Here is a 14,433-nt window from a genome sequence, read left to right on the forward strand (position 1 = left end):
CTTATATATTGTATTTTGACAGCATATCTAAAGTATTGATAAGCCACCTACTTATAGATAAACATATTTTAAATATTATTTTAAGTACTGAGACACTTAGATATATAAATACACATATCACGAATACCGAGTAATCAATTTATGAACAAATATGTAGTTTGTATATATCTCAGATGCAACCAAATTATTATTTGTTTCTAAACATTGTTACTTATCCTGAATACGTATTTAATAAACCCAGCTGTTGCTGATAGTTTCTTCTCGGTCCCTTCTTGCATAATTCGAGCTCGAAGAAGGAAGAGATAAGAGGGCCCTATGGAGAATGTGCTCAGAAATCCATAATAGAGTCCGACCACAACGACCGAATTCATTATCTTCATGTATAAGTATACTAGATTATCAGTATAAAAGATTGAAAAATCATCGCAAACCTCTGTTTTTTATTATCTTCTGTTTTTTATTATCTATTGCAATCTCCGGATTATTATCTAATTTTCAATCCATATATTTATATAATGATTTTTCAACCTTCCATATTTCTATATAGAAATAGAAAGAGATAGACTAGAAACGACATCTCTTATCTCACTGACACCAAAGAGGGGGATCTAAAATGAGTGGAATTTTGATATGGGTGGAATATAATGAAATAGAGCCACTTTGAGGTTCCCTTTGAAATGAGGCATGGAACGGAGCCATTGCGAAGAAGTTTCACGAGTTACGAAGGAAACTTCGAGCTCATATTGGTCATGGGTTGAGAACGGGAATTGAACTCTATGAGATCAAATTTCCCGTTGTTCCTCAGTAGCTCAGTGGTAGAGCGGTCGGCTGTTAACTGACTGGTCGTAGGTTCGAATCCTACTTGGGGAGGTATCGGATTATATTTTTTATGATTTTTGTATCACAATATTCGAAATGTGTAATATGTATTTAAATTAGTAAATATTCTACTAATTACGTATTTCAATAAATATTAAAATTATTTAATTTAAATAAAAAATCAAAGAATATCTAATATTAAAATTGAAAAAAATGTATTGACTGATTATTCAATCTTTAGATTTTTGTAACTTCTTAAAATTATTTTTATCCATTTACGACAAAAATTGCAAACTAAATTTATTTAGCAAAAATCATTAAATTTTAAAATAAAAATATTTTATTTTTCTAATATTTTCATATAAAATACATAAAAATTTAATTTTTAAAATATTTTTTGACAAAATATATTTAATAGTTGAATATTTTTATTGTATTTAAATATTTTAAAAATATGTTTATTATTAAAAATTTCAAAAGAATACTTTTATCAATAATTTGAAAATTCAAATTTTTTCCGATTTACTCATTATGTTTATAAAAAAGTTAGAAAATTAATTTTTAATTAAATATTTTAAAATATTTTTTTATTAAAAAATATTTTTATCAATAATTTGATAATTCAGATATTTTTTCGATTTACTCATTATGTTTATGCTAAGGTTAGAAAATTAATTTTAATTAAATATTTTAAAAATATTTTTATTATTAAAAAAGTATGTTATCAATAATTTCATAATTCAGATATTTTTTTCGATTTATTCATTATGTTTATGCGAAAGTTAGAAAATTGATTTTAATTAAATATTTTTAAAATATTTTTATTATTAAAAAATTTTAAAAAATACTTTTATCAATAATTTGATCATTCAAATATTTTTTCAATTTACTCATTATGTTAATAAGAAAGATAAAAATTTAATTTTTTATTAGTAAATATTAATCAATTTAATTCAGAGTTTAAAATTTTAATTTAAAATTTAGAATTAGTAATTTTTAATTTAAAATTTAAATTTAAAATGAATAAAATAATTTTAAAAATTTAACTTATGTTGCCCAAAAAAATTGATTACCTTTCCACACAGATACTTTCAAGTTTCCACTTTCCACACATCCATGGCATTAACGCAACCAACAAAAGAAATCATTAACGATGACTATACATACATACATACATACATACATACATACATACATACATACAATAGTTCAATTCATTCAAACAAAGGATAAACATACATGTAAGGTTGGAATTTGAAAACACACTTCCTTATTCTATTCTTCACCCAAGTTCACACTTATTATTTAATTTATATAAACACTTAACTACTTCCAAAACAGTCCCGAAAACCTGCCCCTTATTAAATTCCAACCATTCATATAACGTGCTTCTAATTTTCTTTTAGTAATTATTATGCCTTGAGAAGATGAGTATCCATCTCTTTAGTAGATTTGTCATACAATTCCATGTAACCATAAGGAGCTTCGACATTATCATTAATTTTCTCATATTCAAGTGTCCATTTAGCTGAAACACTTCCATTGCTGTTATCAATCTCTTGAATGGTGAGCTTCAAAACTTTATATTGTTGACTTATGTCTCCATCAAAGAAATTGAATTTAATTGTCTTGTTCTTCTCATCAATGGATTCAATTGTCTCCTTGCATGTAGTTACTTTACCATCTGTTGCATGACAATAATCAAAATTTAAAAAAATTAAAAAAAAGAAAATTAAGGAAACCTGAGAATAATTATGTCAATTATTAGTTAACATAATTACATACAAATTATGCTAGCCAATGAGTTATAATTCAAATGACATAATCTCTCCATACTTACTTAAGAGATCGCGGATTCAAATCTTTCTATTTTTGGTGAAAAAAAAAAATACAAATTATGCTAGTCCTTTTGGTTGTCTTAAAATTTTGTCTTTTGTCTTGGAGACAATCTATTTTTTGTTTATATTTTTAGGACCCACAAAAAAATACAAGAATTTTGTCAATTTTTGCATATACTTATAGCTCTCTTCTAATAATCTCATTCATTGTGGATTTTTAAACAATTCATATAATTCTCACTAATATTGTTTCCTAGTAAGAACTTTTTTTTGTTGTAAATGAAGGGAACCTAATTAAATTTAATAAAATCTCAAAGAAAAGAAAATGTTAGAGATATAATTATTTATATATCTTCTTAAATTAAATTTTTAGAAGAAATGATATTATGATATAATATCAAAGTTTTTATAATAAAAAATTTTAAATTTGATTCATGTTAAACTTTAATGAAAAGAATTTTAGCCTAAAAATAAATAACAAAAAAAATCATATAAAAAATTTATATAAACCCAAAAAATAAATCTTGTATGAAGAGACACATTAAAAATATAATTATTTATGCGACTTTTGCCATAAGTTTAGATTTTTGAAAAAAAATGATATCATGACAAATAAAATCCGACTAGATGTTTTTTTTTTCAATTTACAAATTAATTCATTTAAAACTAAGCTTGATTACCTACAACATAACTCCAGTGTTTAACCGAACCGCCGATGCTGTGCCAATCCTCACCCTGATGCAGCTTGGTGTGATGCACTCTTTCACAAATATTTTGAGTTTGGTGGAGAGATTTTGATACAAGATTAAAGAACTTTCCAGCAGGTGCATGGATCACAATTTCAGTACTAAGCTTACCACTCAGTGCCATTGTCTTAAGAAGGAAACAACTATTATGAAGCAAGAAATTAGATAATACTAATAATATAATAAAGCTAGCTAGCTAGAATATCTGATGGGAGATATGGGACAATGAGTTCAGATTTGTAGGATCTTATATAGAAAAATAAGCTACCTAAGCTACTATATATTGTCAGCTTGTTCCTCCCTATTAATTTATTGCGCTGCTAATAAAAAAATTTTAATCAACACAAAAAATAGTCAATATATGTTATTTTACTCAATGAAATTATCTAACATTGATTAATCACTAAATTCTAATAAAAGTTTTTAGGAACGCAAAATAGGTACCATCATATTTTTATATTATTTATAAAGTTTGATTATAGTGCTTATAAAGTTTTATTATCAATTTAAATATATGATCATTTTGCATATCAAAATGTATTTCTATAATGGATCATTATTAGTGTGTGATTGATAGTTGATTTTGATAGTTCATATATAATATAATTTTTTTAGTGCACACGTAATTTTAACACACTTGAAAGATAGAAAAAAAAATGTTAGAAAACCAATATCTATTATTAATATTAGCCAATATTTTGTATTGATATTTTATTTTTATATTGTTAAAATTTAAAATTTAGCAATTATTATTTGAAATAATAATAAAAAATAATAAATTTGTTGATAAATAATATTATTAAAAAAATTCACAATAAAAAATAAACCACACAAAAAATTCAAAACAGACAATAAATAAAACCACCCACATTATCCGATCCACATGTGTAGGTGACACATATCTGCTAATTATCTACAATTATGGTTTACTAGTAAGTGTTTTGCTGCTCTCAGTTAAAGAGAGTCTTATATTACTATATTAGTATTTATTTAATTAAATGATTATATTTTTAAGTATTTTAATATATTTAAATATACTATTAATTAAAGTATAAGACGAGATATGCGGAGTCAAAGTAGAGATGACAAAAAAAATTCGTATCTATAGATATCCACAAAAATTAATTTGTGAATTTTTTTTTTTGTTTCCAACTTTTTTTTACATATAAAAGTGTCCCTAAAGTTTAACTTAATTTTAAAATCATTTTTTTTACTTAAATTTTAAATTTTATTATCAAATTACTCTAATAAAAAAATTATAAAATAAAAAAAAAAGAAAAAGAGAACGGAATCATGTGGGAGGGGGAGGGAAAAAGAAGAAGGGGTAGGGAAGAAGAAGGGAAAGAAAGGAAGAGAGGGAAAGGAGTGATGGGGTAAAATGTCGGTAAAGATTTTCACAAAAATAAGCGCGTTGTAAGTATAGTTCTAAACCGACAATTAAACCTCAATCAAATTTAAATTGTTTGTCACTAAAGCAAACCCAATAAAATTAACCGAACTATTAAACCTCGGGTCGTCTCTCAAGGAATTGCAGGGAAGTGTAGTTATTATTGGTTATAAAAAGTATCTTTTTGGGTTTTGTAATAAGAGATAAGTAATATAAATAACTAGGAAATGAAATAATAGCTCAGAAAAGTCCTAACAAAGATTGAGAATTCGAATTCCTATCCTCATTATCATTGTCAATTGTGATGGTGATTACCTTTTGCTTTCACTTAGTTAACCTCTAACTATGAAGAAAAGTCAAGTGAGTAAAGTTAACTTAAGTTCACAAATCCTAATAAAAAACTAGATTTAGTGAAGCTTAAGTCAACTAGCAAGTCTCAATCACCAATCAATAAAAGACCTTTGATAATTCAAGAGTCTCCAATTAATCAATTCAAGCTAAGAATATAAAAATCTAAATCAAAATCCACCCAAGCATTTTATCAAACGCTTGGAAGGTATGAAACAGAAACATAGAAAATCAATAAGAGATAATAAAATCTGAACCAACAATTGCAAGAAATCAATAACAACAAATAAAGGAAGAAGCAATAAATATGAAATACTTTAAATTGCATTAAAAGGGTAATCAAATCTAACATGAGAATTCATAAACTAAATTGGTAACATAAAGAGTAGATCAACAAGAGAGATAGATGAACTAAAGTATTAGAACAATTAAGAGTAGAAGAAAACTAAATTAAAGTATAATAGAAATCTGAAATTAAGAAGGACTAAAGCTAAAAACCCTAAAACCTAGCTCTCTAGAAAACTACATCTAAACCTAGTAATTGTGTGAATGAATGTTGAATGAATTATTCCCCCATCCAGCTCCACTCTGCAGCCTCTAAGCTTCATTTTCGGACTTGAAATTGGGCCAAAAGAAGCCCAGAAATCGCCTCCAGCGTCTTCTGTTTAATGCAGCACGTGACGCTTTGCACGCATACGCGTCGGTCACGCGTACGCGTCGCTGGTCTTCTGCGCTTGTCACGCGTACGCGTCAGTTACGCGTACGCGTTACTGTGCAACTTCGCTAGTCACGCGTACGCGTCAGTTACGCGTACGCGTCAGTCACGCGTACGCGTCGTTGTAAAATGCTCCAAGTCACGCGCACGCATCAGCCATGCATGCGCATCGATTCTCGCTGCGCAGCTCCTTAGTTTCTTGTGTTTCTTCCACTTTTGCATGCTTTCTTTCCATTCTCTAAGTCATTCCTGCCCTATAGAACCTGAAAACACTTAACACACAGATCACGGTATCGAATGGTAACAAAGGAGAATTAAAAATTGACAATTTAAGGGCCAAAGAAGCATGTTTTCAACCATAGAACAAAATTAGGAAGGAAAATGTAAGACACGCAATTTAGATGAATAAGTGTGAGAATAATTGATAAAATCCACTCAATTCAATACAAAATAAACCATAAAATAGCGGTTTATCAAGGAGGGACGGCACTGGCGAGTGTAACAACCTACCACACAAAGCTTTATGCTTAAGTCATAAGACGGAGGTGGCGAGGTATTACGACCTCTAAAAATAAAATTTAGTACGTATTGTATTGTGAAAAATGTTTATAACTAGGAGCCTTTGAAGAAAAGGGATAAAACAAAACCGTTAAATTGAAAATCGCAACACTTCGATCGATAACATAACGAAACATATAAAGGATAGACTAACGGAAACCATAACAAGAGAGTGCCAATGATACGAATATCAAGACTCAAGATCCGGTTTGCGAAGGTAACTGGTCTGAGCATAAAAGTATACATATGTAAATATAACATAAAGTAAGAAACCCAAGAGAAACCCCAATGACAAACTACCAAAACCTGTTCTCCAAAACAACCTCTAAGAGGAGTCAAACAGTATATATATATATATATTATTTAGTAGAGATAGTAACTATCTATATAAAACCAAAATAGAGTCCCAAGAAACAAGGATCTTCGCTAATCCAGAAGTCTCCAACATGCCTCAACGAGGAACCTCACATCCTGCATCTGAAAACCACAAAATTCGCATGGGTGAGAACCGAATGGGTAACATATAATGTCCTGGGAAAGCCGAAGGCAATCCTAGAACTTCCAACAGATAATTCAAAGCTTATAAACAGGCTAAACCATAAATGGCAACTGATTAAAGATCTTTAGTCTAACTAATACTTCCCTTTCTAAATCCTTCAGACCTCCCAACCGCCAGCAGTAATATAATATGGCAAACACAATTATATCAGACAAGGAGATATACAAATAGGAAACAGATATGACATTTAGACAATTAGCAAGTAATATGCAGTCAATTACGCAATTCCAAAAGATTCACATAATATGCATATGATGAATGCCTGTCCTAATGACTGATGAGTCTCATCTGTCGGTTATAAATCCAACCTGACAAGTCCTGCTAGCTAACCATTGGACTGTCCCTCTGTCGTGCATCCCCAACTCGAGTTATCCACAATATAAATCATAATTCATATCTAACACCCTCACTGTTGTATATTCACGAGGGCGAGCTCTTCCGGAACTTTCACAGTTTCCGGCCATACTTACGACATAGGGTCAGTAGAGTATCGAGTCTCCACTTGGAGCACATGGGGGCTAGCCACTGCTTTCTCCCAGGGAAACTCGTATCTCAGATAGTGGAAGTGCAACATTCACATTTCATTCAATAAGCATATATGCAATCATACTCAGCCATAATACGGCAATAACTCAGCCATCTGGCTCATAATTCAATCAATAACCAGCCAATTTATTAACAATTATAGCCCTTCAGCTCATGGCATATAAGGCACTTCCACCACCATCCTCCGTATCTCATACCATTCTCTTTGATCATTATTAATCATTAATTCTCCCCTTTCTTCATTCACAAGTTACCACATTTCCTAACTTCTCCCCATTGCTAGGCATATCATAATAATTTAAGACATAAGGGGTGAGATCGGAGGCTTAGAAGTCTGAAATTTGGCTTTGGAAACTCAAAAATTAACTTTGGGATGAAAATAGGGTCACGCGTGCGCATCGCCTACGCGCACGCGTGGAAGGCAGCAAGATACAGCGACGCGTACGCGTGGGTGCGTTTTGTGCCCCACGCACAACCCAGCAGAATTCTTGCACAAATCTCTGGAATTTGGCTGGGCCAATTGAATTCGCTCATCGACGCGTATGCGTGGGCCAGGCGCACGCGTAGGTAGTGAATATTTGAAAACGACGCATGTGCGTCGGCCAAGCATACGTGTGGGAGTGCGTTCTGCCAAAGATTTTACTAAGTTAAAAAGCTGCAGAATTCACAATTTCAAACCCCAATCTTCCGACGGGCATAACTTCTCCGTTTCAAATCATTTTTCACCCGTTCTTTGAACGACATAAACATCCCGGATCCAATTTCATTTTTAAATAAGTTTGGCACAAATCGGGGATCCGGAGTCTAAGTTATGCTCTGTCAAAATTTGCCCCAAAAACCACATTTCCATACAAAATCATAAAATGCCATTTTCAAAACAACCAATTCCAACCCTTTTTAAAATCAACCAAAACATACCAAAAATCAACCTCAAGCCTCTTCATCAACTCATACATTAACATTTTTATCAAATTCATAACCACCAATCCATCGTTTTAACCAATTCCAACCAAGTAACTCAACTTCAACCACAATAACATATTAGACATATTTTCTCATTCCAATTTCCAACAATATCATTTCCAATCAACCAACAATACCTACAATTAATATCATCCTCACCATCAGCATGGCTTCACCCACAATTCAACCTTAACCAATCATTAGTCATATATCAAAACATGCATATCTCTCATGCATCACACCATCAAAACATCAATATTCATAATCACATATATGACCACACAATTTATTTCAACCATTCAACAACATCAACCATTCAAATCCTATCTTAGGGCTTCTAGCCTAAGTTTTCACACCACATTACATTTTAGATACAGGAAACCGAGACCATACCTTAGCCGCTTTTCTGCTTAACCCAGAACACCTCCAAATCACTTTTTCACAAGCTCACCAAGCTTTAACACCTCCAAGAACAGATTTTTATCACACCAAAGTCCTTTTCCAAACTTTCTAAAATCTCAATCAAGCTTCAATATTCACATACACACTACCTAAGCCACAATTATCATATTCAAACACAACAACTCAATACCCAAACATCATAAACCAACAATTTCCACTAGGGTTGAGAGTCTTACCGCACCCACAGATCAAGGAGACAAGGTTACTCTTCTCCTTCAAGCTAGTTGGATCCTATAACATCAAAGAGCCCAAAATCTCAACACTTTTCATCCAAAAATTCGAATTTAAGGGCTGAGGAACTGAACTAAAATCATGGCTTACCTCAAGAACAAAGTAGTGGGTTTTGTAGAGCTCGTCGCGGTGAACGTGTGGCTGTAAATGGTGCGGCAATCGGAGCTACGGATCAAAAGTTATGGTGGTTTGAAGATCAAATAAGGGTTGAACCTTGGAGGAGTGTTCTTCCCCTTCCTCTTTCCATTTCCAGCGTGTTTGAGGGTTTAGTGAGGAGAGAGAGTGCTGTTTTTAGGATTTTAGGTTTTGTTTGGTTGGGTCAAGGGCCCAATATGGGTCTGGTTGGCCCGATTTGGCCCATTCGATCCAATCTTGGGCCGATTTCTATAAAATTAGTATCGAAATTCTCGTTTCAATCTTCTCTATCATATTAAGTCATAAAAATCATATTTTTGGCTTTCTAGAATAAATTCTCATTTATGGGCTAATTAGTCATTAATTAACCAAGTTTTACATTCTACCCACCTAATTGGGAATTTTGCCCACAAAATTCGAATTAAATTACCTGAGAATAAGTGCGGAAAGTCAGTTCGCATCTCTGACTCGAGTTTCTAAGTGTGCTCCTCAACACCGGCTCGAGTCCATACCACTTTGACTAACGAAACCTCTTTTCCACGCAATCGTTTGATACTAGTATCGTCAATTCTGACCGGAGTCACCGGAACCGTCAAATCTTTTTTTAATTGAACCGATTTAGGTTCTAACATATGGCTAGCATCAGGAGTATACTTCCGAAGCTGTGACACGTGAAATATGTCGTGCAAGTTCGAAAGGTGGGGTGGTAGAGCCATCCGATATGCCACTGGTCCAACCCTCTCCAGGATCTGAAACGGACCGATGTATCGAGGATTCAACTTCTTCGCTTTAATTGTCCTACCCACTCCTGTGGTTGGAGTAACTTTAAGGAAAACATGGTCTACTTCCTTAAATTCCAAGGGCTTCCGCCTCTAATCGGCGTAATTTTTCTGACGACTCTACGCAGTGAGTATCCTATCTCGGATTTTCTTGACTTGTTCAGTAGTCTCAGCTATCATCTCCGGCCCCAACAAGCTTTTCTCCCCAGATTTATACCAACATAGCAGAGATTGGCATTTTCTCCCGTACAAAGCCTCACACGGAGCCATTCCGATGCTCGCATGGTAGCTATTATCGTATGCAAACTCTACTAACAACATATACCGATCCCAACTCGCCGGTTGGTCCAAAATACAAGCCCTCAACATATCTGCTAGTGTTTGGATCGTCCTCTCGGATTGACCATCTGTTGGAGGATGGTCAACCGTACTCAAGCTTAATCGGGTTCCGAAAGCCTTCTGAAATGGACCCTAGAATCTTGAAGTGAAACGAGGATCTCGATCAGAAATTATAGTAGTAGGCACACCATGAAGTCTCACAATCTCCTTTATGTACAAGCGTGCTAACTCCTCAAGAGTGTAGTTCATCCGAATGGGTAGAAAGTGAGTCCACTTCGTCAGTCAGTCCAGAATCACCCAGACAGCATCAAAACTGGCCCTAGTTCTTGGTAGTCCCGACACAAAGTCCATCGCAATGCTCTCCCATTTTCATTGCGGAACTTCTAAAGGTTACAACGTCCTGGAAGGTCTCTGATGTTTAATCTTCACCTTCTGACAAGTTAAGCATTTTGAGACATACTCCGCTACATCCTTTTTCATACCCGGCCACCAAAACATCGCTTTCAAATCATGGTACATCTTAGTACTCCCTGGGTGAATAGAAAATCCGCTTTTGTGTGCTTCCTTTAAGATATCTTGCCGCAAAGTGCCAATGTCTGGCACTATGATCCTATCCTTGAATCTCCATAGCCCATCTTGATCCTCTGACACTCTCCACCGCTTTCCTTGCTCAATAGCTGGTAACACCTTCGGTAACACGTCATCGTTTTCATGAGCCTTTAGGAGTTTGGATTTAAAGTCACTTGAGATCTGTAATCGACTCAAATACAGAGTTCCAGACACTTCTTGAACACCAATCTTTAGACTCTCGAATGCCTTGAGCAACTCCTCTTCTTGAAGCATCATCCAAGCAGTGTACAACGACTTCCAACTTAACGCATCTGCCATTACATTCGCCTTCCCGAGATGGTAATTCAACTCAAAGTTGTAGTCCTTCAGTAATTCCATCCACCTCCTCTGCCACATATTAAGTTCTTTTTTATCAAAGAGATATTTCAAGTTCTTGTGATCAGAGAAAACTTGGAACTTAACCCCATAGAGGTAATGCCTCCACACCTTTAACATAAACACAACCGCAACAAGCTCCAAATCGTGGGTAGGATAGTTAACTTCATGAGGTCTCAACTATCATGAGGCATACGCATTACGATGCTGCATCAGCACGCACCCAAGACCCTTTAGTGAGGCGTCACAGTACACCTCAAATGATTCATTTGGCTTAGGTAACACCAACACAGGCGCGGTTGTCAGCCTTTGCTTCAACGTTTGAAAACTTTTCTCACACTCAGGAGTCCAAACAAACGGCGCATCCTTGAGGGTTAACTTTGTCAATGACAAAGCTATTTGCGAAAAGCCCTTAATAAATCTTTGGTAGTAGCCAGCTAAGCCTAAAAAACTCCTTATCTCAGTTACTGAGGTCGGTTGCCTCCACTCCATCACTGTTTCCACCGTAGAAGGATCTACAGCTACCCCTGTTTACTCACCACGTGACCCAGAAACTTCACCTCACTCTTCCAGCATTTATATTTAGACAGTTTCACATAGAGTTTCTTTTCCTTCAGTATCTGCAACATGGTCCTCAAGTGTTCCGCATGCTCCTCTTCTGTCTTGGAATAAATCAGTATGTCGTCAATGAAGACAACGACGAATTTATCCAGAAACGGACGGAAGACTCTGTTCATATAGTCCATAAACACTGCAGGAGTGTTTGTCAACCCAAAAGACATTACAGTGTACTCGTAATGACCATAACGAGTCCTAAAAAGGGTCTTAGGGATGTCCTCACCCCTCACCCTTATCTGGTGATAATCGGATCGCAAATCGATCTTGGAGAAAATCTCAACTCCTTGTAATTGATCCATGAGATCATCAATCCTTGGCAATGGGTACTTATTCTTTATTGTGACCTTGTTCAGCTGTCTGTAATCCACACAGAGCTGCATACTCCCATCTTTCTTCTTTACCAGTAGCACTGGCGCTCCCCATGGAGAAACACTTAGTCGGATGAAGTTCTTGCCTAATAGATCCTCTAGCTGAGACTTTAGCTCGGCCATCTCTAGCGGTGACATCCTATAAGGAGCACTCGAGATTGGTCCGGCACCAGGCACCAACTCAATAGCAAACCCAACCTCTCGGTTAGGTGAAAATTCATCAATATCGTCGGGAAACACCTCTGGAAACTCACACACAACCGGAATTTGTTCCAATCTTTGATCATCACCCGAAACACCCATGGTTAACAACAAAATACCCTGACACTTGGTCCCAGAACAATTCACCATCATAGAGTTCAGGTAATAACTATTCAACACAACCGGCCCTTCTGTATCTTCCGGCATAAAGTACACCGATTTTGCAGCACAGTCGATCAGAACATGGTTCCTAGATAGCCAGTCCAAACCCAAGATAAGATCAAGACCGGTCATCGACAAACAGATTAAATTATGGACAAAATCACGTTGCTTGACCCTAAATGAAACTTGCAAACATCCTAGCCTAGTTATCATGGCTTCATGGGTGGCATTATACACCTTTAGGTCATAACATAAAACTACAACCTTCAATCCTAGCTCACTAACTTTTTCAAATGCAATGAATGAATGTGTTACTTCCGAATCAAATAAAGTATTTAAAACTTGACCAGTCATTTCACAGTTACCTTGGATAAGTGTCTCGGATCCCTCGGCACCAACAACTGAGGTGGTGAACACTCGGCCAGGTTGCTGTGCTCTCCCTGCACCTTGCGTCTGCTTCTCTGGACAATTTGAGGCTCTATGCCCCGCCTTACCACAAGAATAGCACAAGCCCCATCCGGCCTTGCACGGGACTCCCGGATGGTGACTCCCGCAACTAGCACAAGCTTGCTCATTCTGAGGCTGCTTCCCAAACCTTTTTCCTTGGGAGTTGTTGTTGTTGGGCCTCCTGAAAGAGCCTTCCCGCTTGAAAGGCAGACCTCTAGGAGCAAGGCTCTTCCCTCGGTTCTGTGGGAATGGTCCCCTATGGCTTCCTCTCTCCGAAACTGTCTTTTTCATACACTCTTCAGCAACTCTGCTCTTGTTCACCAACTCTGAGAAGGTTCTGATCTCCATTGGTCCCACTGAGCTAAAGATATCACTCCAGAGCATTCCTTCATACTTAATGCACTTTCATTCCTCGAAGTCTCCCGGAGCTCCCTGACACATGCGGGAAAACCTGAATAGCTCCTCAAACTTGTCAGTATACTCAGATACGGACATAGCACCCTACTTCATCTGCAGTAACTCGAGTTCCTTGGCTGTCCTGGCATAATTGGGAAAGTACTTTTTATAGAACTACTCCTGGAAGGCATCCCAGGTGATAGGGTCATCACCCTGCTATAGTAGACGTCGGACTCCTTGCCACCAATGCGATGCTTCCCCAGTGAGCAGATAGGTAGCAAATTCAACACACTGCCTTTCAAGTACCATCTGTGCCTGCAATGCTCACTCTATATCCTGAAACCAGGTAACAGCTTCAGTCGGGCTAGTGGTTCTCTTGAACTTAGGTGGATTAACCTTCAAGAAGGTCTCTAGTGTCATCGGGCCCTGAGCTCTACTTCTGTCATTGCCATGGTTGTTCACCTGCTGCCCAAGAGCCACAGCAGTGGCCTGCATAGCAGTATCCATATTCTCCAATGCCGCCATAAAGTCTACCGGGTTATTTGGGTTAGCTCCCGGTCCCTAAGTACTAGTACGACCTCTCCCACGACCTCGACTGCGTCCGTGAGGCGCCATCTGGTTCCTTGATGAGAAGGAAATTAATGGTTTAGAATTTCACAATAAATTCTCGTTGCAAGTATAGTTCTAAACCAACAATGAATCCTCACATCAAACAAAATATGGTTGTCACTATTTCAACCCCAATAAAATAACCGAGAGAATTAATCCCGGGTCGTTCTCCCTAGGAATTACAATGAAGTGCTTTATTATTGGCTATGAAGGAATGTTTTGGGGTTTTTGTAATAAGGAACAAGAAATGTAAATAGCAAAA

The 14,433-nt window shown here is 35.8% G+C and overlaps 1 protein-coding gene and 1 non-coding gene across 2 annotated transcripts; one reads left to right on the plus strand and one right to left on the minus strand.

Annotated features, from left to right (window-relative positions):
• The first annotated feature begins 798 nt into the window (after window positions 1-798).
• TRNAN-GUU (transfer RNA asparagine (anticodon GUU)) lies at window positions 799-870 on the plus strand. Its single transcript has one exon. It is a non-coding gene; the product is annotated as a tRNA-Asn (tRNA).
• A 1,145-nt stretch (window positions 871-2,015) lies between these two features.
• On the minus strand, window positions 2,016-3,668 carry LOC112771727 (MLP-like protein 43). The gene is made up of 2 exons (XM_025816537.2): window positions 3,338-3,668; window positions 2,016-2,503 (listed from the first exon to the last, which is right to left on the minus strand). Exons 1-2 carry the CDS (start codon window positions 3,525-3,527, stop codon window positions 2,232-2,234), a joined length of 462 nt encoding a protein of 153 aa, XP_025672322.1. The 5' UTR covers window positions 3,528-3,668; the 3' UTR covers window positions 2,016-2,231.
• Between the last annotated feature and the right edge of the window lie 10,765 nt (window positions 3,669-14,433).

The sequence above is a fragment of the Arachis hypogaea genome, chromosome 18 (genome assembly GCF_003086295.3).
Source record: "Arachis hypogaea cultivar Tifrunner chromosome 18, arahy.Tifrunner.gnm2.J5K5, whole genome shotgun sequence".
Taxonomy (NCBI): domain Eukaryota; kingdom Viridiplantae; phylum Streptophyta; class Magnoliopsida; order Fabales; family Fabaceae; genus Arachis; species Arachis hypogaea.

Bases quoted from the DNA above. Each gene is read 5' to 3' on its own strand.
- LOC112771727 (XM_025816537.2), bottom strand. From the start codon at position 3,527: ATGGCACTGAGTGGTAAGCTTAGTACTGAAATTGTGATCCATGCACCT. The intron at 2,504-3,337 runs GTAATCAAGCTT...GTCATGCAACAG, and splicing joins ACACTGGAGTTATGTTGTAG to ATGGTAAAGTAACTACATGC.